General features: G+C 37.5%; 1 protein-coding gene across 2 annotated transcripts in view; it reads left to right on the top strand.

The window, feature by feature from the left end:
* The window catches only part of RNF128 (ring finger protein 128), a 90,610-nt gene that overhangs the window by 27,117 nt on the left and 38,689 nt on the right, over positions 1–24,804 (top strand). The window contains exon 1 of one of the 2 annotated variants that reach the window (XM_032250921.1): positions 6,410–7,156. The exons of the other annotated variant lie outside the window; for it this stretch is intronic. Coding sequence (XP_032106812.1) covers positions 6,673–7,156 — 484 coding nt within the window. The 5' untranslated portion in view covers positions 6,410–6,672. Of the gene's footprint in view, positions 1–6,409; positions 7,157–24,804 lie in introns of those variants that run through there. 2 annotated transcript variants of the gene reach the window in all.

Here is a 24,804-nt window from a genome sequence, read left to right as displayed (position 1 = left end):
AAATACATGGTCATATTTGTAGGACACAGTTCATGAAAACATTTTCCTCTCCCACTTCCCCCAAGTAATTGTTTTTCTTTCTTTAATAAGATATACAGAAATTCTCTTGTGGTCACAGGTGTTATTTTTTCAGAATCTGCACTTTATTGGAGACCTGAAAAAGAAAGATAAGAGACTGCATGAGACTAGATGAGTTTCCCAAGTGGGTTTGCCCAATACCACAGTGGGGAGTAAAGACCACTCATCCCCATAGTTCCTCTCAGCACTTCTCTTGCTCAATGTGTCCCCGTGCCTTGGGCCCTTCCCCACTCTTTATCCCTCTCCTTCTCAACAATCTGCGATTCTCTCAGTCGCCTCCCTAAACTCAAGATATCTAGTTTGATATCCCAATAGCAATCAAGTGCATACAATTTAGCTCAAGTTTTCTGCAATGTCCTCCACCAACACAATTACTTTCTCATTTAGACATATATATTTTTTATTTTTTGTAGAGACAGGATCTCGCTATGTTGCTCAGGCTTGTCTCAAACTCCTGGGCTCAAGCAACTCTCCTGCCTCAGCTTCTGAAAGTGCTGGGATTACAGGCATGAGCCACCACACCCAGCCTCAGAATCTCTGTTATCTAAGATTTCTGGGGCTGCTCAGCAGGATTCCGGTGAGGTGGGTTCTTAGTATGCTAAAATGTGTGGCTGAAGAATGAACGTCCATTTTTCCCACCTTGTAATAATGTCCTCCCTATGTATGTGTAGAGGTAGTACAGCAGAATGAAACAGCATGGAATTTGGAGTCATACATACCCCTGTGTGAATTCCAACTCCACCACTTACCAACCATGTGACCTTCATTAAGATTCTTGATTTTCCTGAGTCTCATTTTCCTCATCTGAAAAAAATGTGAATTATAATAGGATATTATTATCTGTTGTGAAAATCAAATGATATCATTAATATATGGAAAGTCTGGCCCATAATAGGCTCTCAATGGTAGTTTAATTAAAGTTATGGATATGAAAAGATTGTTCTTAATTTTAGATATAGCATATCTACTGTTTGTAAAGCCCCATCTCTGTAATTCTGTCCTTTCTTTGGGTGCATGAAAGCTTTGCTTTAAAAAAAAATCCCCTGTTTTCTAATTGCTGTATACTAACGAGCTGACTGAGGTTTAACCTGCATTTGCAAGCGAAGTTCTGTTATTTGGAAGTATGCTGTTGGCATCATGCTTTGGATTTTCATTTTGTTTTGTTGGCTGCTTCTCTCCACACACCCAAAGTTTTCTTCTTGCTATCCATAGAGCAGCTGCCTGGAGTGGAAATTTATCGGCATCCCTTGTCTACACATTCTCTATACCTATGTTATTGAGCTATGTATCCACCATCACCTAGATGCCAGGATATTTTTTTCTCCCAAGTTGTGCTTTGCCATTTATTTCATGGTAAGAAGCCAGATGTGATGTCTCATTTCTTGCAAACATATTAAAGGCAGAACACTACCGTCCATCTCTATACCTCTGTAGAGACTATGTGATGGGAAACTAAATCTGCCACCATGGTTCCCTACTGTTGCTCCTGCACGATGCTGCTCTGCTTATCAGTTCATCATTATATAGCGAACTGCTCAGGGCAGCTTTCAGTTTGGTATTGCTGATACAAATATTTGGCAGAGTAGTCCTTTGTGGTAGGTTTTAAAGAATTCAAAGAGGCCCAAATATATCTCCCTCAATGGTCACAGTGCCTGAAATGCATACGTGAGATATTTCACTTGAACTTTCTCTTTTTGGTATAATGCAACATTCAAATGTGAATGGCACTCTCCAGAGGGAAAATAGTTAAGTTATTATCGGCTATTAATACTTAGAGGCAGAACTGCATTGGAATCCTTCTGTTCCTAGCTATATGCGTTTTGGCAGCTTGCTGTAATCTCTCTGGGCCAGTCTTCTCTTCTGTAAAAATGGGGTTAGTAATAGATACTTGTGGGATCAAATGAGATAATGCATGTAAAATATGTAGTAAATGCTCAATGAACAGTAGGTGTTATTAGTCTTACAGAGAGTACGACTACGAGGGAATATATTTGGGACTAGTAAATTTGGTTTGTCACATATAAGGTGAAGTCTGATACAGGGGTTTGCTCGGAGCAAAGGCCCTGGTGGAGTAGTGATATGGCCAGAGAGTAGTGTGGTGATTCTGGGGGCCTGGGTTTGGAAGAGGAGGGTGGAAGGAAGAAGAAGGACTGAAACAGGGTCAAACTATACTTATGTTTACTTTCCAACAAGAAAAGTGTAGTCTCACTCAGGATAGGATGTTTTGTGAAGTAGTGAGCTCTGACACTGGAGGTGTTCAAGCAGACGCTGGATGCTAGCTACTTGTCAGGAATACACTAGTCTACCCTAGGGCTCCTCAAATATATGTAAATGCAGATCCCCTGGGGATCACGTTAAAAGGCAGGTTCCGAGTCAGTTGGTCTGGGTGGAACCTGTGATTCTGCATTTCTAACCAGTTAGATGATGATGCTGATGCTCCTGATCAACAGACCTTAGTATTGGTAGCAAGGCTCTGTTATAATTAGAAAATAACTCATAGTGAGATAGAGGAATATGGTTGTGGAAAGCCAGTGGATTACCCAGGCAAGCCTCCATGGAGTGGAAGGACTTTGTTGCAGGAATGATCTACAATCTGGTTCTTAGCTTCATAAGCCTTGAAATTTGATTGGTAGTATAACCAGAGACTGGGCCCCTGGGGACTGACTCACACTTATCCAAATTCATAAGAGACCAATATATGAGCCAGAATGCCAGTTGATTAATTTATAATGAGAAGTATAACTTCCAAGTGGACCAAATACTAGTGTTTGCTAATCAGTGCATTATGTCCCTGTAGGCATATTTACATGAGGAGCTAACTGATAATAAGTAGGGTTGCTTGGTGAGGGTGAACTCAGAGCAAGGGGAGTTCATAGGATGATTTTAATGACTCACATTATCAAGCTATAGTAGTCTGATGCCTCCATTCCACAATGGAGGTATCAGACTAGTTCTGGAGATATTGGCCTCCTCACTAGTCTCTCTTTCACCAGTTTTGTCCTCATACAATCCATATGATCTCTTCAAGTTCAAATCTGATCATATCATTCATTTGCTCCATTGACTTCAATATAAAGTCACAAGTTTAAACTCATTATTACAAAATGTTTAAAATACTGTATACAGAAAACTTGAAAAAAAAAGTACAATGAGCACCCATATGCCCACCATCTACATTTATCACTTGGTATCATTTTGTCATATTTGCTTTATGCATGTGTATATACAGGTGCATGCATATGGAGTCTATACTCTTTAATATAATTTTCTAAACTCTTCGTGTTCTGGTACAACTTATTTGACTACCTTCACTTCCCTTGGCTCCTCCTTTGCAACCTTGCATCCCAACCATACCAAACTACTGAATGGTAGTTCCCTGAATGTTCTTTGGAGTTCTCATATAATAAACTCTTGCTTATGCCTGAAAATCTTTACTCTCTTTGCTTGGATCACTCCATTTGTTCTTTAAGAATCAGCCACACCCATGTTGCTCTAGCGCCTTATACTTTTCTTAGTCATAACATGTATTACACTGTACTGTTATTGATAGTTTATCTCCCTGACTGTCTCACTAGACCATGAGCTCATTGAGGGCAGGGACTGTTTCTTTTGTCTCTCTACACCCCTCCCATGCTTTGCACTTAATAGGTGTTCAGTAATCAGAAACTCAACTGCCTAGCATATAGTTCTACCTGGTTACATCATAGGCACCTCAAAATGAACATATCTAAAGTGAACTCATCTCTTCTTTCTACCCATTCTATACATTTAAAACCCTCCTCCTGTATTCCCTGATTGTCATCTAGTCTTCCAAGTCAAAAACCTCAGAGCAATTTCTACTTCCTCTTTCTCCTTCATCCCCAAACCAAGTCCTGTTGATTCTACCTTCAAAGAACATTCCCATTCTACGCACTTTTCTTCATGTCCACTACCTGTATATCCAAGCCACCTTCATCTCTGACCTATAGCACTGACAACCATCTTTTATATGGGCTCCCGATGCTATTCTTAGAACCTCCAATCTATTTTTCACAGAGAAGGCATAATGATCTCTAAACTTCAGATCTGATTCTATTATTCTCTGCTTAAACCCTGATTATATTACTCCTGGTTTTTGGATAAAGTCTTAACTCTCTAGCTTTACCCAAAGGACTCTCAAGAACTGACCCTGACGTGCCTCTCCAACCTGATTTGTTACTACCCTCCCTCTGTTACTTTAGTTTCCAACCATTTTGCATTTACTGGGCCTGTAGTAATTGTAGCTTCCTAACATTTTCTGTTTCATATTTCAATGCCTTTACTTGTGTTGTTTTCTGCCTGGAAAAGTTAACCCCCTCAAATTCAGCCTAGGTGTAACCTCCTCTGGGAAGCTTTTCCTTACTTCCCAGTCTGGGTTAGGTATTTCTCTGTTATCCACTACTGCCCTTTCATATCTCTATCATACTGCCTACACTGTATACATATATTGCTCTCTACTGCACTTATCATTTTACTTGTCCTTCTCATCAAAGCTAATTTATGAGCTTCTTGATAGGAAACCTGATGTCTTATTTGATTTTGTACAATGCTCAGCCCATGGCTTATGGCAGATGTACAACAAATATTTAAGAAAATAATGAATGGATAAATATTAATAAATGTCTCTCTGAACTTCAGTTTTGTAGATGTAAAATACCTCCTTTCTTTTGAACACATATTTCTTCAAAAATATAGTTGGCTGTCATTCAATTAATACTGATTGAATTTTCAATGTTCTGTACCAGCAAAATCAGACAATTTCTGGAATTGTACCATTTCTTAGAGGTGGTTGGTCCTACCCATTTTTTCACCTAGGTAACTTTTATCTCAGAGATTATCATCAGTATTTGGGAGTACCATGCTATTGGTCCCATATACCCACCTTGATCTCTAAAGTCCCTTTTAATACCTAGAGTATATGTTTCACAAAATTGTCCATTTATTTATGTTCTAGGTGTTGTTTGGTATATGACGCTAATTTTCCTCTAGGTTTCTCTCAAGCTATAAGAGTATCAAGTATAGAATTGTTCCATGCTTAGTCTTAGGAAATAATATTGATTAAGTAAATGCTGGGCCAGGGATTGAGGGGAGTAACTGATCAGAAATTTAACAAATGTTGAGCTGCATAAAGTAGATTATATTTCTTTGAACCAAAAAAGTGGCTAAGACTGAACATCTTGAACATCATTTTCTCTGATATTACCTCAAATTAACAACTTTAAGATTATTTTAGAATTGTATCCCTGAGCCTGCTTAATAATCTTAATATTTAACATGTAATTTTTATATATTGCTAAGCATTGTTCTAAGTGCTTTACATGTATTAACTCATTTAATCATCTGAACACTCTGTAAGGTAGGTGCTATTATCTCCCTTTTACAGATGATGAGGAAATTGAGCCACAGAGAAATTCCCCAAAGTCAAAAGTTATTCATAACTATCAGACACCAGGTGTATTAATTCATCTTAATTCAAGACTCATTTGTTAACCACCTAATAAATGTAATAGTTGACAGGGCAGACAAAAATTGTATACTTAAGCAAGGGTAAATCATAATGCAATAGTGCCATAAGTGAATCATCTAGGCGAGTCAGACTCCTTTCAGTTAGTGGGAAATGGAGAAAGATAATGTAGTTAAGGTCATGAATAGCACAGGAATATTTGCTTGGGTAAGTCAGGTTTGGGGAAAATACAGAAAAAAAGGCTTGGTTCTGAAGTGTGTGAAAACGGTTATTCTTTTGTGAGGACTAAGATTACTTTTAGAAGGGGCATCTGATGCAGTACAATAAACCTGGGGTAATGGTAAGGAAATACACATGTATGAGGCTTCTTAGGATCAGGGAAAGAGAAAGGTGCCATATGAAGTCAGTAGGAAAGGGTAGCAATGCGCTTTTCCTGCCCTTCCTTCCACCCTTCCCCCCTTCCCCCCGCAGAGAATCTGTAAATAGCCTGATTCTACCCAAATTCCTTCCCTACCCAAATTCCCTTGACTACAACTCAGACCCTTTGGGTCTGCGCTTTTTGGAAGTACTGTACTTTTACATTCTGGCACTGTAAGCCCGAAACGTCCTTTAGGCAAATGTTAGGAGGGGAAAATCTATTCTTACAATTCAAAACCGACTCGAATCCTACCAGAAAGCATTATATTTCCGGACTTTATCGTACCTCGCCTGTCCGTTTGTTATAAAACTACGCGACACACCTGGGTACACAACCTCAGATCCTATTCTAACATCGTTTCATCCTGTTACCCTTTTAAGAGGCGGATCCCGCAGTGTCCTTTCCTCCCTCCCAGCCACCTCTATCCCTCAGTCGGCTGGGCGGAGCTTCATGCCAAAGCCCCAGAGCCCGACGCGGCCGCCGCGGTAGCGGAAAGAGCTGAAGCTCAGAGGAGCTGCGTCTGCGGCAACCTGTCTGCTGACGCTACGTGCCTCCTGGCTCCGACCTAGCTGGCAGCTCACAGTCTCACTCCGTTCCTTCCCTACCTGGCGTGTACCTGCTCAAGGCCAGGGTCCTGGCAAGCGCTAGGAGGGCGAGTGCCAGGGGCACTAGGGAGCTGCGGAGCGCGCGCACCATGGGGCCACCGCCTGGGGCCGGGGTCTCCTGCCGCGTTGGCCGTGGCTCTTCCCGGTTGCTGGCATGGTGCTTCCTGCTGGCCCTAAGTCCGCAGGCCCCCGGCTCCCGGGGGGCCGAAGCAGTGTGGACCGCGTATCTCAACGTGTCCTGGCGGGTTCCGCACACTGGAGTGAACCGTACGGTGTGGGAGCTGAGTGAGGAGGGCGTGTACGGCCAGGACTCGCCGCTGGAGCCTGTGGCTGGGGTCCTGGTACCGCCCGACGGGCCCGGGGCGCTCAACGCCTGTAACCCGCACACGAATTTCACGGTGCCCACAGTTTGGGGAAGCACCGTGCAAGTCTCTTGGTTGGCCCTCATCCAACGCGGCGGGGGCTGCACCTTCGCAGACAAGATCCATCTGGCTTATGAGAGAGGGGCGTCTGGAGCCGTCATCTTTAACTTCCCGGGGACCCGCAATGAGGTCATCCCCATGTCTCACCCGGGTGAGTGCAGCTACTAGATTGCACCCCTCCAGACCTCTGCCTTGGCCAGCTTTTCTTATTTTCCTCATTGCCCTCCTCACCCTATCCCCTTGCTCCCAAGGAAAGTGTGTGATCTTTCTGTCCCCACAGAGTGGGGCAGGGTCCTCCCCAAGATTCACCAGGCGTGGGGGTTGGGCGGAAAAAAATCCCTCATTTGCCTCTCTGGTGGAAAAGGGTAAGACAAACCGGGTGCAGAGGCTGGCAAATCAAGGACTGTTTGGGCTCTGTTCCCTTTTCCTGGTGTTTCACAAAGGTGTCTAGCCTTGGATTAGGTGGTGGTGGGCACGGGCTCTTAAATAACCGAGGAGAAGATCACCTAGAAAGCTCTTCCTCACTCTGCTGTTTAGCAACCTCGGTCTGACAACAGATTTTCCCCTCCTCTCCTTGTTTTTCTCTCCATGTTTCCTGGGTATCAAATACTAGATTGTGTTATCGTGCCCTCTTAACCTCATTGCAATTTTGGTGGAAACTTTGCTTAGTTCTTGGGTTTTTCTCTGCCCAGTGGTCTCAAGTCCCAAATTACTGTTGATATCAATGTTTTGTTTGCTTCTGAAAAATCTGATTTAGGTTATTGAGTTGCAAAACAGGTGACTAATGTTCTTGAAAAAGAGGTTTCTGTATGAGGATAGCAAAGGCCTAGACTTTGGAGGAAAAATAGTCCAGGTAGTTCTTAAATTCATGGAGCTGGTGTGGGGATACTGTTTTCCCCCCTTCAGTTATCCTTCCATAAACCTCCCTATTTGTGATTAGGTATCCATGCCTTGTGTACATAATTATCCTAGACACTAAAGGACAAAGGGGGGAAGATGTAGAAAAAAGGAAGAGACACGTGTAATAGCAGTGTATCATAATTTTTAAAAGCTGGGCCTCAAGTTAGAGCTTGGTTCAAATTCCTAATCTGTTGCTTCCTAGTCCTGTGACCTTGGGCAACTTATTTGAAGTCTTAGAGTCTGGGTTCTCTCATCAGTCAAATGAGAATGAATAATAAGAAAACTTCTCCACAAGTTTGCCTTCAGGATGAAATAATTCCTTAAAGAGTTTTAGCACAGTAAAGCAAACCATCCAATCTCAGTAAGGGTTAGCTGATAGCATTAGCCTTCTAGGAGTCACTGGAAAGGATGAAGCTACTTATTTGAGTGCTGGAGGTTTTCTGTTTTTCTTAAAATCTTATGACTGACCCTGCCTAGAGACCACTTGCATTGAGTGGCTGGGTGGCCTAATGGAAAGAGCACTGAATTGGATGTCAGAAGATTTGAGTTCTTTTAGCCCCTTCTTTGCCTCCACCAACTTTGTAACCTTGTACAAGTTACTCACATGCCAAATGGTTTCTATAGGCGGTGGAGGCCAAGTTAGCAGCGTGTACCAAAACAAAACAAAACAAAACTAGATGAACTCTAAGATCCCTTTCAGATCTAAAATGCTATGATTTTTAGATTTTATATTGATTAAAGAAGAAACTGTATCTCTCTTGGCCGATAATTCATTGATTAGAATGAATCAGTAGCTTTTAGAAGCTACTGAAAATCAAGGCTAAAGACTTAATAAAGTTTATACTATTTATATTTCAGTGGACAGTCTAATAGCAAGTGTTGACTTTGTCTTCTAATGAGATTCATTTGCCTTAATGATTTGTAATTGAAGAGTATTTAGTTAGAAAGTTCTACTTAGACCATTTTCCTTTTACTTCTGTTAAGAGTATTTATCTGATAGTTTTAGAAGACAATAAAATTGACTTTTGCTGAGTTCCCACTATGTGCCAGGCATTCTACATACACGTTACTTAAACTTTATTGAGAGGCAATATGGTATACTAAGAGAAACACAGGCATTTTAGTCAAGATTAGGAATAAAATCCTGGATTTACTACACAATGGCTTTGTGTCCTTGGTCGGATTATTTAACTTTACTGAGCCTCTGATTCCCCATCTGTAAGATGGAGATAATATTTACATTGCTGTGATTATTAAGGATAATATATGTATACTACCCAGCTGATAATAGTCACTGAATGTTATAATAGGTTAATGCTAACAGGATGGAAAAAATTAATGTACAAATGTATGATTGTGCAACTGTCGATTTGAAGGCATGAATATACTGGAAATCTAATTATGGCTGCTGTCTTTCAGGACACCATATAGGAATAAAGGCCTAAATATTGATCACTAAATTATACTACATTCAGAAAATAATTTTGATACTTTAAAAACAATATTATCTGAGATAATGGCTATAGCAAGTTTGCCATCAAGCTAGCTAGCCAAAACTAGCAAATTACTTGAGGTAAGGAATCACAGTTCTCCTCGAACTCCTGGAAAAACTACTTTTCAATATAGGGGGAAAATCGCTATGCATTTTATCCACATGTGTTATTGAATATTTGTTTGCAAAGTGTTGTATTGTTTGCTTTACTCATTCCTCAGAGTAAGCCTAGAGTTTCCTTTTAATCTCTGGTCGAAAACTTATCTTGGATCATAGTGGCAGAGAGAGAGGACTGAGATTTAAGTATGGATTAATTCATTATATATTGCCATAAATTACAAAGGAGCCATCAAATGTGGAAAAGTCTTCTGTATCTTCTGTGTTTACAAAATCTCTCTTCTCTTACTCTCATAAGGACCTGCACTTGAATTGTTTGCCCTTTGTTAGAGTTTGTGCTAAGTGTCTATACTCTCACCTATCTGATTTAAAACAGTTGCTTTAAAATTTTTGTTTAGGCGAAAGAAGCCCCACTATATGACAGCAATCAATTAGGAAAATTCGACTTTTATGTATACCGAAATTTTACAAAAGGTAATTGTAGCCTAGCATCAACTCATGCAGATTATTTCTGTAATTTATTTTGTTTACAGAGTATTCAGAAAATTCTGATTCACACAGATAAATAATTGCAAATGACAGATGCTCATTAGCAGTTTGCCATGCAGCCTCTGGATATATTTCAGTAAAATCAGTGCAGAAACCTTAAAGGAAATTAGGAGAAAATTTTTCTTCCAAAATTTAATTACCAATCACATTTCTTATCTTAAAAATGAAAATCAGATAAGAAGCAGCCAAATCATAAAGTAACCATTAAAACTATCTAAAATATAAGATTGTCACAATGAGACACATTAAGCACGTTCTTACTGTTGCGCAACAAACTGTTCTGCTTTCACCAGGCAGATGGGCCTGAGCCTTGCTTGCTGTCTAATTGAGCACAACCCACAGGTTGAAGAGGTGTGTATACTTGCTTGTACAATTTTCCTTGAGACAACATTGTAGGCATGAATTTATTGAAAAACCCGTGCAGAGCTACAACCTTCATAATTCATGAAACGTTTATAAGAACTTGAAACATAGGCAAAGGAATGGCAGGAGAAACATTATTCCTGAGGGCAGTAAAAAGTGAATGAAATAAGCAGTTTAAGTTAATGATTTGGGGATCTCCAATGGGATACAGCTTGATATATAACACAGCTGCTTGTGTACATTGTTGAAAGACAGTGGAACAGATTAGTTAAGAGGTTGAGCTCAGCCACTTATTATTGTTTAAATCTTAGGCCAGTTGTTTTACTTCTCTAAGTCTCAGTTTTCTCCTATGTAAGGTAGGCATAATAATAAACTTGCCTCCTAAGGTTACTGGGATTAAATGAGATAATGAAGATAAAGTGTTTAGCACAGTGTCTCACATAAAGGAAGCTACTATTATATTTTAATCACAGCTAAGATAGTTAAATATGTTTTAGAAAATTAAAGTTTAATCCAGTGTTTGTAGAACATAATTGGAAATGAACAGTCTAGAGTACTTCAAAGTCCACATTACCTGAAATTCTAATTTGATCCCTTTAGGTATGGAGGGTAGACTGAATTTTTACAAGAAAAAGATATTTTGGTCCTCCTGTGTTTATTCTACTTTTCTGAAATAACTGCTTCTCTCACCTGCTGCCAGTCTTCTTCTGTTCACAGAGGACCTTGGAATAGTATGTTGTACTACTTAATCACCACCCAGTCTCTTCTCAACTCTTTAATATTTAAGTTTTATTCTATTTTTTTCTAGGATGTTGGCTTCAAAAATAAACTGTTTTTTAGTAGAGGAGCTCAAAAGAGATTGGCCAGTGATGATTAACCAATGTAAAATACCATTCCCAAAGCCATTTTCAGATGTAACCTCCTTGGTATCTCTTGGCATTTTGTTCATGCATCTGACACTTCTTCTCCCTTGCATCCCAGACTCCCAGTACTCCTCTTCCAGTAAATAGCTGCCACATCCTGTTGATTCTGGCACTTCAAACATTCTCACATATGTCTCCTTCTTCCTTGCTTTTATTACCCTGCTTTCAGTTCCTGTATCTTCTCATGGGAAAAAATAGGCTCTTGATTGCTCTCCTTGCTTCCAGTAGTTTTTTTTTTTTTCCTTGTATGCAGTTCTTCCTCCATGCCATCAGAACACAGCTCACATATATGCTATTACTTATAAATTTTAGACTACATTTCTCAGCATGACATATAAAACTCCTAGTAATCTGATGCCAAACTACATTCAAAGCTTTATATGCCTCTTCTTTCATGTTGGTCCCTAAACATTCTCTGTTCTATTCCACTAAAATTCCTTTGCTTTTGCTATTACCAACAGACCCCTTTTTTCTTAGCTGTGCTGGTCAAAAATTTATGCATCCTTCAAAATACAACACAAATGCCTCCTCATCTTTAAAGCCTTTCTTAATTCTTTCTTTTCCTCTTCCTAACACAGCCCACACCCAAAACAAAGTATAGTAATCTCATTTTGTTCAAATAGCACTTTCTCTTTTATAGTACCTTCTGCATTTTGCTGGTAGTTATTTGTTTACATATTTTACTTTCTACTGGATTGTAACAATTTTAATATTTTGTTAATCTTTGTAATCCCTATAGAAACATTTGTACTATCCATGCTCTAGAAATGCTTGTTGAATTGCCTTAAACACCCAAGAACTCTAATGCCAGAAGGATCACAAGATTCACTAGAAAAATATCTAGTGGATTGGAATTCATCAAGCATTATCAAAGATCTGCTGTCTGATAGGTACTGTGCTTCTTGCCTGAGTATACAAAATAATTAAGGTAAAGTCCCTGCACTCTAAAGCAATGTGGAGTCTGGTAGAAGGAAGAAGAACATACAGGAATAGAGTGTACGCATACTTCAAGATTGCTGGCTCTCTAACTTCTACGGTGATTAGGCCGGTTTTATGGATTTTTAATGGCAAAATGCCCTAGGTAACAAGAAAATAATGACAGATGAGTTTTTATATTGAGCTTTCCTTGTGCTGTTTTTTTAAAAATCTTTTAAAAACTGTTTACACCAGCATTATATTTATGTCTCCAATTAAAATGCTTCCATTGAAAATGTTGGTGAATATGACAATTCATAAAGTAAAAACCCCTTTTTTAAAAAATGGAAATAGAGTCAGTCCCCTGTATCTATGTCCACATCTATGGATTCAACCAACTGAGGATCAACAATATTTGGGGGAAAAGAAGTATCTGCACTGAACATGCACAGACCTCATTTTCTTCCCCCCCCATTTATTTATTTTATTGCATTTTAGGTTTTGGGGTACATGTGAAGAACATGCAAAATTGTTGCATAGGTATACACGTGGCAGTGTGATTTGCTGTCTCCCTCCCCATCACCTACATCTGGCATTTCTCCCCTTGCTATCTCTCCCCAGCTCCCCACCCCCCACCGTCCCTCCCCTATTTCCCCCCAACTGACCCCAGTGTGTAGTGCTCCCCTCTCATTTTCTTGTCATTATTCCCTAAATGATATAGTATAACAACTATTTGCACAACATTTTTTGGTATTGTTGTGAGGTCCTGAAACCAATCCCCCATGGATCTGAGGGATGACTGTATACCTTGATCAGTGAATTGCTTTCTAAGCATATAAATAACTTTTTCCCCCTCAGTCCCTGGAGGATATGTGTTATCACATACCGAATGCCACATTTAATCTCTGTTCATACTCTTAAATGGACAGAAGAGAGGAAAGTACTAAAGATATTTTCTAAGTAATTTTCTGATTATAAAATTAACTATTATAGAAAACTTGAAAAATACGAAAAAATGTAAAACTAAAATAAAATACCCATAATTCTACAACACATATGGCACTATTAATATTCCTTCTTATCTTGATTTCTGTACATAGGCATAACTTTTTAATATACTTTTATAATAGTTAATTTTCATAAATATTAATGTAGTATTAATAAAATACAGAAAACATGAAAAAGATATATAAATCTGTAGATACAACTGTTTTAGCATTTTTGGGCTTTTAAAAATCATTTTATTCATTTTTTTTTTTTTTTGAGACAGATGCTCACTTTGTTTCCCAGGCCAGAAGACAGTGGCGTGATTAATAGAAATAGAAGATGGCCTTCTTGTAGTTGAAGGTTGTGGTTATTGACTGAGAGTTGGGGATTGAGTCTCTATTTCTTTAGCTACCAGAAAGGACATGCAAAAATGGTGATGTGGAGGGTTGTGAATTGGGGCATTTAAATAAAAAATATGTTCCACAGAGGTCTACATTAAAATATACTTACTAGCCATAAACGTGGTCTGGTCTAACCCATATGCATTGCCTATTGTGACTTTGATATTTCTAAGGCTTTGATCACCATTTGTGCTTTAGCTCTTTTTCTCCCCCAATATTCCCATAGGTAATGTTTTTCTTCTTTTATTTTTGTATGTTTTTTTCACAATTGAGGTTTGCACCTGGTTTCCCCTGTTGCTCTTTAAGTAGCTTTTCTATTATAATGATGGCTACTTAACTATAAATTATTGTTGGGGTTTTCCCCAAAGTTTATTTGATAAGGCACCATAGGTATTTCCTGGGGATAAATAATTTTTGCATGTGTAAGTTTATTGAAGTATAATATACATCCCAAAAAGGTACAGAAATCATTGATTTATAGCTCAGCGATTTTTCACAATTGAGTACACCTATGTAACCATTGCCCAGCTTGAGAAATAAAATAGTAACAAACTCCAGAAGAGCACCTCACACTCCAATACAAAGAATTTTTGATGTAGCACAACTGTGAACTTCTTTTCCTGAGGGAATGACCTCTTGCAGCAAGTGGCAGGAGCCCAGTCACCCACAGAAATAGTCTCCTCTTCACTGCATTGGAGTAATTTTATGGTGGTTATCCTCAGCTACATACCATAGGGAGTTATTACCAAGCACAGAGTACATGCAGCTTTCCACGCAGTTACAAAGCGAGTTCAGAATTGCTACACTTCACTGTACAACACCACCTTGGGGCCCTATGGGCAAAGTGAAACACAAGGGCTCTTTGTTATATTTTCCTATTCTGTCATTTCCTTTTTCAGCTGTGTGTATGTCCTTCTGTGCATCGTGGCATGTAGTTACTGCGTGAATTTACCCATAGGCTTAGTGCAATATTGATTTATTTCTAAAGGAAAGTTTGGTGATTCATGCTGAACCATGGGAAACTGGACTTGATAAAGGCTGTTAGGTCCAGAACCTACTCATGAATTGCTTGTTTTTAATACCTGAATGAGCAAGGTAGGTACAAATCAGCAATTTTGAGTTAACCCTATTCATTTTGACCTTTTTTGAAAGAAGATAGTCCTAGAACTCAATAGTTGATGTATGTTTCTCTTTAGATGTTAGCTTGTCATTTCAGACAAAATGTTGAAATAACTTAGTTAAATGCTGCCTGCAACTAAAAGCATTTTAGCTTTTAAAATGAAAAAAAACCATAATGTTAATATTGTTGGTGAAATTATGGGTAAAAGTATTTGTTCTCTTCATTATTATTGTTCTATATTTTCTGATTTTCTTATTGTGAATGTTTTATTTTTATCAGAAAAATTAGTATTTATAGGAACCCAAAATACTCCAAATTCGTTGATAGATCCTAAAGAAAGCATTACTAATGTGACTATAGCAACAACAGGAACAAAGCATATGTGATCATAGAAATGATTTACAGACTATTATGAGAATTTAAGAATTGCTTTGGCCTTTTGAACATATCTGTCTAACCCATTTGATAGTTAGTGTTACCTTTTATTGTTAACACTGGTTTATTCATGTGCCTTGACCACTAAAAGAATTTTCAGGACTGACTTTTCCTATTTTAGTATGGAATCTTTCTCTTCTCTTTATCCATTGTATCACTAACTTTTTAAAATCCCCCCAACACACACACACACACACACACACACACACACACACACATAAAAAACACACATGCCATGCCTTTCTTTGTATTTTTGTTTCTTTCCCATAAGAGGCCTCCTCACCCTCATTAGCCCCCTTCAGTATCCATTCTATTCAATACTGTTAAGATTAGTGCTAATAGCTCAGTATAAAGAATTCAGTATATTAGTAATTTTCATCCATGAGACACTGAGTTCATTTGACGGTGATAGCTTTTGTCATTCTAGAAAATAGGAGGAAATTTTACTAGAACAAGAGCAGAAGGGAATCTTGATATTCTTATTTTATACTTTATTAATGATAGAACATACAAGTTCATTCAAGTTACTTGTTTTTAAAATGAGCATTTCCCTTGAGATTTCATTCTGCTATACAAAACTCTACTAGTTGTTGGTTTATACAAGAAACTGTGAAATTCAAAGTTTGCTTTGGTACCACTTATTTTCCTCTCAGAATGGGTTTTGATCATACTTTTCTAACTTCTTCCTCTGTCTTTCATAACATGATTAATTTTACCTTAGGTAATCTTACACATACATACACACCCCTCTTAGAACTTCTTCCTTTTCAAAAATGTTGTACTTCCTTCTATGTGACTCCACTTATTTTGGAGTAAAAGTAAACATTATAGCAAACAGTACTCTCAAAATCTAATGACTTTGCATGTGTCCATAACTCACTCCCATAAATTCTATAAAAACCACCCATTAACCATGTAATCCTCCTGATTAAATATGCATTTCCTTCATGTACCAGTATTCACATAAATTTTAAGTGCTTTTGTTTGTTTTATTTTAGATATTGCAGTGATACTGTTTTCTGAAAAGTTTTATTACAAATATGGATTAAATCATAATTTATATTTGCTTTGCAGTTTTTTGTCCTCAAAGCACTTTCATATGCAATCATCTTTGGGCTCATTTCAGACCCCAGTGTTTAGCAGCATTACTACGGGAAAATATGTTGTCTCTACTTCCAAAGACCTGGTTTACAAATGAACTTTTGAAACATAGCCCATTAGTGTTTCTGTTGTGGTTGTTCATAAGGATAGCCCCATCAAGTATGGATTATTATATTCATTTTTGACCCTTGCTTAGTTGACTCCATGGACGCAGAACTCGTGGATATGGAGGGCTGACTAGACATCTCTTATCTTCGAAGATTTCAACAGTCACTTGGATGAAACCTATAAAAAATGTGATTATATTGAGTGAGGTTTTCATTCATAGAACCATGGGCAATCTATATTGAATGCAACTCCAAAATACTTTTATAGGTGTATTTCAGTCAAATTCTTGTTTTCTACCATCACCAGTTCATTTTGGCAAAGGGGCAGGATGTGTAAGAAAGACTGAAACTGGCTGGTGTGAAATCACCAATTACCTCCCTTGGCACAAACCACAACTGCCATTCTTTTCGCTGCTCCTCTCTGGCTGATGTTTTTTGGCTGAATTGGCTAACAAGACAAAAGAATTGACTTACTTTGAGTAATGTAATTAAAGGCCAACAGATCATCCTTTGATGGTAAGGCCAGCTATGTGATTGCTCTGTTTTTATTTAAATCTATTGTACCAAGGTGAATGTGTTCCATTTGAAATTGGGTGACAGCATATTACAAAGGAAGCAGGTGTCCCTGAGTCAGACAGCTTGATTTGAATTCCAGCTCTACCAATTATTAAATATGTCATTTTGGGCAAATTGTTAACCTAGACTTTATCTCATTCGTCAAAAGGGGGACAGTAATACCTACTTATTCTATGACATTATGAATGAAATGTTTGGCAGGTAGTGAGTACTTAGTAAATGCTAGTTCTCTTGAAACTTTTGCTAACAATTTCATTACTACTAAACATAATACTTCTTCATTTGTTATTATAGCTATTTACTACCACATTTTGAAATATGTAATTGTTTCATATGTAGAAGAAGAAAAAAAAACTAACATCCATATTGTAATTTTTCTGGGCAGTTCCTGAAAAATGCAGGAAGAAATCACATAATCAAGAAACTGAAACGGTGATATTACCTTCCTTCTCCCTGGTATATTTCCATTTTAGGCAAAAGCAAAACCTTAAAATCAAGGTATTAATCTCTAACAATGGAAATGGCTATAATGCTTTTGCTGGCACAGTGGTTGAGAGGACTTAGGAATCAAATGGATTTGGTATGACTCACAACTCTATCATGTAAAATTTTGTGACCTTCACCAAATTAATCTAAGACTCATTTTCTTCCCACAGAATGGGGAGTATAATTGTCTTTATGTCATAGGGTTATTGTGAAGTATAAATTAAATAGTGTATGTAAAGTGCTTAGTGCACATTCTGGTTTATTGAAGGATAGCTTAACTATCTGCTTACCCTTACCTATAGCCCAGCTTTGGAGATTGGCAGTGTGTATTGGCAGTGCAGGGCTTCTTAGAGTCTCTAATATGCAAATAAATAAATAAATAAACCACCCTGTTTAACTTTGTTCAATACATTATTTTCTGAATTTATCTGTCAACCCCTTTTTGTCTTTCCAAATACTTCACATCTGAAATATGATTTGGAGTTCACAGATTGTCAGGCACTTGACAATTTCTCCCTCCCTTCTTATCTCTGTTTTTTTTTTTTTTTTTTAGCTGACCTCTATCTTTTTTTTTTTTGGACGGAGTCTTGCTCCATCACCCAGGCTGGAGTACAGTGGCGCCATCTCAGCTCACTGCAACCTCCACCTCCTAGGTTTAAGTGATTCCCCAGCCTCCTGATAGCTGGGATTACAGGCGTGTGCTACCATGCCTGGCTAATTTTTGGATCTTAGCAGAGGTGGGGTTTCACCATGTTGGCCAGGCTGGCCTTGAACTCCTGACTTCAAGTGATCCACCAGCCTTGGCCTGGCAAAGTGCTGGGATTATAGGCATAAGCCACCATGCCAGGCCCTCATATTTTTACCGTGTCAAAGTTTTGTCAGTGTCAGAGACTAACGAATAAAGTTAAACTCAGTATGATAGGAATAGAATATATTCAACTGTAATGACAAATATTCTTTTTTGCAATAATATGGTAGCTTTTGTATCAAGTATATGTGGCTTTAAAGTGCAGTTCTACATGCTAGGTTTATTCTCTTTACTGACTTTCAGAAACAATTTATTGTAAAAAGTTAAAGACATAAGTGAGACAGGTTCATGTTTCGTTTTAAATTGGTGTGTGTGCCTTAGTGCAGAAGCTAGCTTTTGTAATACATCATTCAGGAGAAAATTTCATATACGCAAGTACTAGAATGTTCTTTATTATAAAATTTTTGGTAACTACAGGATACCAAAAAGTCATGCAGAGGTATACCAAATTCTCCTCTTCTCTAATTTGGATATTAATGGAATAATAACTAATTGGACTACTGTAACTCTTGCACCCTTGGATTTTGTGGCCAGGTCAAAATGAATACCAAATCTCTCAACATAATACTCGTCCTAACTTTAGTAATAAATGCAATTTCCAACCCAATCCCCATATTAAAAGCTCTACCTGAAGAGAATGCATATAAGAGGCAGCTCCAATTACAATAAAACTTTGAATGCCCCTTTATGACCAACATTGTCCTAAGTGTTGTAGTAGGAGAAGGGGAGTGAGCAGGCAGCATGCCAAAACAACAATGAGTTTTTTCCTCCCAGGGACCTTACATTCTCAGCCTCTGTTGCTTTTCTTTTTTTTCCTAATAATAATTCAGTCTGGCACTTAAATGTCAATTTAGGTAGGGCTTTCAGATCCACAAAAAAATTGCACTGACTAGAGTTTGGCAACATTTAAGGTAGAGAGTACACGTACCTTTATGCATTGTTGTACTGGTTCCACCTGGTCTGAAAGGTTCAGGATAAAGTGGTGAAGGTCATATCTTAGCTTTATTGTAAGTTTAGGCTATAACCAAGGTCTGTGCCCATATATTTGCCCTTAAATAAACAGTGGAATTCTTTACAAGGCCTCACATTATAGGAAAATACAACAGACCAATATTTTTTACTTTTTATTTTTAGAGACAGAGTCTTGCCCTGTCATCCAGGCTGGAGTGCAGCGGTGCAATCATTGTTCACTGCAGCCTTGGACTCCTGGGCTCAAGCAATCATCCTGTCTTGACTTCACAAAGTGCTAGGATTACGGACATGAGCAACCACACCTGGCTAGAACCGACAAATAAAAGGACAAAAGGATCACCATAATTGCTAATGCTCATTTGTATAAGTTTTCTTTCCCTAAAACCTCAAAGTCTCCTATCTGTTCACTCATTTTTTAAACTGCTCGACAAATAATCTCAAAAATTTTAACGACTTGTATATATCTTGTTAGTCATAGTTGTTTCATCTTATCAAATAGTTCTATTAGATTCTGAACTGCTCTGTATATTTCATAGTTTATAATCCTAAGGGATTGAAAATGTTGATACTATAGGGTTTACTGACTAGCATTCCTCCAGAAAACATAAATAAATAGCAACTGCAGGTGTTGAATTTGGTTTCTAGAAACCTTACCATCCCAAAACAAAAATGATGACAATAGAAAACATTAGCATAAAAATTTTAATATAATTACAGAATACCATATATACTAATATAATAACATATATACTATAAATTCTGCATGGCCTTGCAATAGCATATCTTATTTTTTTCTCAGTATCAGCACAAATTTAAGGTTTTATAGAGACTCAACCTGTTCTAGATGCCTCAATGCTTCTCTTTTTTGACCTCTGAACTTCCTCATAAGTATCCTCCTAGTGAACCATGATGACTATGTTTTAACTTGAGCTTTGAGCTAAAATGGTATCTGTACTAGCATCTGGATAGAAGTTTGAAACTGAGGTGTACCCGAGCCCCACGTTGGAAAGGGATTATTTGTCACTATTAGTGCAGCTCTGGAAGTATGGTAATTTCAACGGAATCAGCCCTGTGGCAGTAAGCATCACACTAAACCCAAGGTCTATAGGGTAGAATTAGTATTTAATTTTTTATCTGTATATGTGATATGTCTTTGCTGTAGGCAGTCATGTCTTGTCTGGGTATGCCATCTTTCTATAGAGAGAGGAGGCACACCTTAGACTGTTAACCACAGTTATCTTCAAAAGATGAATTTGTTTTCAGATTAAATCAAAATTCAAATTATCACTAAATACAGTATACTTAAAATTGCATTCATCAGAAATTTATGTGACATGTGTTATGTGCTAGGCACTCTGCCAGATGCTGTAGATAAAGTGATGAAAGATCCAGTTCCCAACATGAAGAAGTTCATAATTTATGAAGGACAAATAAACAAGATAACTTCAAAGGAAGTCTGTAGTAGATAATGTAAAAGCATGACATCTAATGCAGTCAGGTCAGAATCTTGAAATGGAGCTTTTTAAGGGCCTTTTGAAAAAGAATAATATAATTTCCTTTTAGAAACATTTCATTAGTAGCCATGAGGAGAATGAATTGGAAATCTAAGACTGGTGGCTTGAAGACCAGTTAAGAGGTTGTTAATGGTGGTTTAAGTGAAAGATAATGTTGACAATGGAGATATATTACAACAGGAAAGGAATGGGACTATTTCTGATACAGCAAATCTTTAAACTTCTCTTTGTGAAGTACATTACATACTGATAAAAACAAAATAATTCTATTGACAGAGTTTTTCTCTGCATGGTAAAGGATTGGCATTGATCTGGACAGATGGACTGGTCTGCTGTCTTGAAGCTCTTTGACCCTAATGTTGATAAAGCTACAAACAAACTCCAGTCCAGTATTTCTCAATGTATGGTCCACAGACCACATGCAGCAGAATAACCCACAGAACTTGTTAAACCTGCAGATTCCCAAGCCCCACCCCAGACATCTGAATGAAGGAATGGGGCCCAGAGGGCTCAGTGTTTTAACAAGTTTCCTGGGTAATTCTCCTGCATATTAACATTTGAAGATCATCAATCTAGCACAATGGTCCTGAAATTATGATCTGTGGACTGCTGGTCTCTGAGATTCTTTCAGGGGTCCATGAGATCAAAATTTTTTATTATAATAATACTTACACATTATTTGCTTTATTTACTGTGTTAATATTTACATGGATGATATAAAAGCAATGGTGGGTAAAACTGCTGGCACCTTAACATAAGTTAAGACTGTGGTACCAAAGTGTATTAATTGTATTCTCAACCTCCATGCACTTCAGGAAACAGAAAATGCTAGTTTCACTTAAGAATGCCCTTGATGAATCAAAAAGAATAATTAATTTTATTAATCTCTACCCTGCACTCTCTCTATATATATATATAGTGTGTATATATATGTATGTATATGCACATGTGTATACGTATATATAGTTGTGTATGTATTTCTGTGTCATGAAATGGGAAGTAGGCATAAAGTCCATCTGCAGCATACCAACGTATGATGGTTATCTGAAGGAAAAGCACTTGTATGACTGAGTCGTGAGCTGAACTAGCCACTTCAAACAACTCTTTAGCTTGAAGATATACTGACAACCAACAGTTATTCAGACTTAAGTCTATTTGGAAGATATTTTCTCACAAGTTAACTAGGTGAGCCTGTCATTTCAGGAAAACAGATGAGAGTATTTGTTGCCAATGATAAGATTTAAGCTTTTAAGGAAAAATCAGAATTTCAAAATACTTTTATCCACTGTGTAAGCATAACTTCCCAATCTTTAGACTTTTCTAATGAGATCAATGGCAATATTAACAATTGACCTTTTTCTTATTGTTTTATCTTGAAACGATTCACCATATAACTGCAAAACTCAGTGAATCTGCATAACTGAGTCTACATAACTGGGATCTGCGTAGCACAGTGAGCCAATATTTTCCAAATGACCAATGCATGATATTACAAAGCCACACATGAATAAAAGATCCATTAAATGTGTGAGACAGACCAATGGATTTTCATTTAACCAAGGAGAAAGAATTTATTGATATTGTTTCAAATTTTTCCTTCACATACTATTTAAGAAACTACTATTTGTTGAGTTTGGGTGTAGTATCATAGGAGAATATCTACAATTATCTGAAAATGCTATTAGGGCATCCTTCAATTTTCCAATTACATATCTGAATATAGATTTCCTTCTTGTGCTTTAACAAAATGACATATCACTTTAGGTCTAATGCAGAAGCAGCTATGAAGATTCAACTATCTTCTATTAAGTCTGAAATTAGAGGTTGGCACAAATGAAAAACACTACCACTCTTCCTTATTACATTTTTTGGGAAATATAGTTATTTTAATACAATTAGGTTATTTTAACATGAACTTATTTTTATTTTAAATAAGTGAATATATATTCATGTGTATTTATATATTTGAAATGGAGTCTCACTCTGTCATCCAGGCTGGAGTAAAGTGGTGCAATCTCAGCTCATTGCTACCTCCACCTCCTGAGTTCAAGCGATTCTCCTGCCTCAGCCTCCTTAGTAGCTGGGACTACAGGTGCATGCAACCATGCCCAGCTAATTTTTTGTATTTTTAGTAGAGACCATGTTTCACCATGTTAGCCAGGATGGTCTCGATCTCCTGACCTGGTGATCCACCCAACTTGGCCTCCCAAAGTGCTGGGATTATAGGAATGAGCCACAGCACCCGGCCGAATATTTTTAAAATTCCTCAGTGTTAATTTCTAATGTAGTAAATATCAATAGAAATAATCTACATAAACAAAAGTTATTTGGGATTCTCAGTAACTGTAAAAAGTGTCGATGGGTCCTGAAACTCAAAAATTGGAGAACTGCTGATCCAACCCTTAGGTTCTATGTGATACATTAAACATAACCACTAGAATAGTCCAAGCAGGATCAGGTGTTTTATATAATATTTCTAAGAATTGTTTACCTGCGAGTGTGACATGTCATCCACAAATTATTCATCCGTGACCTTTTATACAGCGTCATTTCTTACTCCCTCGTGTCTTTAATATACTGTTTCCTGAGGACACCATCTGCCAGAGAATTTTTGTGCTATATCAAGTATGTGGCCCATTCCCTAATGTATTATTGCCTTCAAAAACTAAAGCAAATTATCTAGAGGTGCAGTGCAGAAAGGCAACTTGCTGTACTCTACATTGGCTGTGTACATTAGCCTTTGTTGATTTTTTAAAAATGGTAATAAAAGTGATTTGGGTCACATTCCCTACCATCACACTCTCCCCACAAAAGATGATTTGTAATTATCCAGAGTATTAAGAACCATCGTTTTAGTCAATAGCTAATCTGTACTAATGCCCATTCTGCAGCAGACTAGATTTTAACTAAAGTCTAGATAGGAAGTGTCTTAGTTCATTTGTGTGGCTATAAAGAAATACCTGAGGCAGGGTAATTTATAAAGAAAAGAAGCCTATTTGAGGGCCAAGTAAACCATATTCAAACCATAGCAGGAGGATAATCACTTTCTACAGGGGTATGCAGTGCTGATTTTGTCTGTCTCTTAGTGAACCACAGATATATATTCCAGACATTTTAAAGAAATAATTTGTGTATTTGTTTATTTGATAAGGTACACTGATAGTGGTATATATATATTTCTAATTCCAAGAACTGCTATGAAGGAATCAAGAAATGCAAATTTGGTTAATATGTGACTGAGAACAATCAAAAGGGAACAAAATAAGTTGCCACAAAACAGGACTTTGAAGAAAGAGAGGCTAGTTTAGCTTAAAAGTTTAGATTTTTTTTTTTTTTTCTGTTTTGAAAAAGCACTATGTAGGATTCTTGGTCTGATGAGCTTTCACATCACTCTTTGAAATTGTTGTCCTTCCCCAGTTGCCCAAAGAGTTTGGGATATAGGAGGAAAAGCCAAGCCTTTGAAAAGCTACTGTGGATAATGAATATTTAGAAGTCCACTTGAATTGGTTCCAGATTTTCTAATGGAGGAAATGTTTGTTATGTTGGAACTCTTTACACCTAGATCTTGTTCATTCTGGATATCAGCAAATTTAGAAGTGCTGACCCTATTGTATTATCAGGATGTTTGGACAGTATTGAATGTAGTTTTAGAAGAACTACTTTAGCCTTCAATTGCCCTTATTACTCTCATTGTGAATTCCCTCTTTTTTCTAATATTTTAATATTAGAAAATGTTGGTTGAAAGAGATATTAGAACAGCTTCCTTCACCGTGTATTTTGTGTTTCAATGCCAAGGTGCTGTAAGCATGCTATCACTATGCTTAGAATATTTAATATATTGTAAAAATGTTTTAGAATTTATTTTACCTTTTGACATGTTAGTATTAAATGTGGGAAAAAAATGGTCCAGAAGCACAGAACTTACTACGTAGTTGGTGCTTAATAAATATTTGTTCATTGAATTTGTGTTTACAAATAAGATTAGACAAAAGCCATAATATCATTAGCTTTTTGAAAGAAATGAAAGAAGTTG

Source organism: Sapajus apella, unplaced genomic scaffold (assembly GCF_009761245.1).
Source record: "Sapajus apella isolate SASKATOON/1434 unplaced genomic scaffold, GSC_monkey_1.0 scaffold73, whole genome shotgun sequence".
In the NCBI taxonomy this organism is placed as follows: Eukaryota; Metazoa; Chordata; class Mammalia; order Primates; family Cebidae; genus Sapajus; species Sapajus apella.
This window is presented reverse-complemented; position numbering and strand designations above follow the sequence as displayed.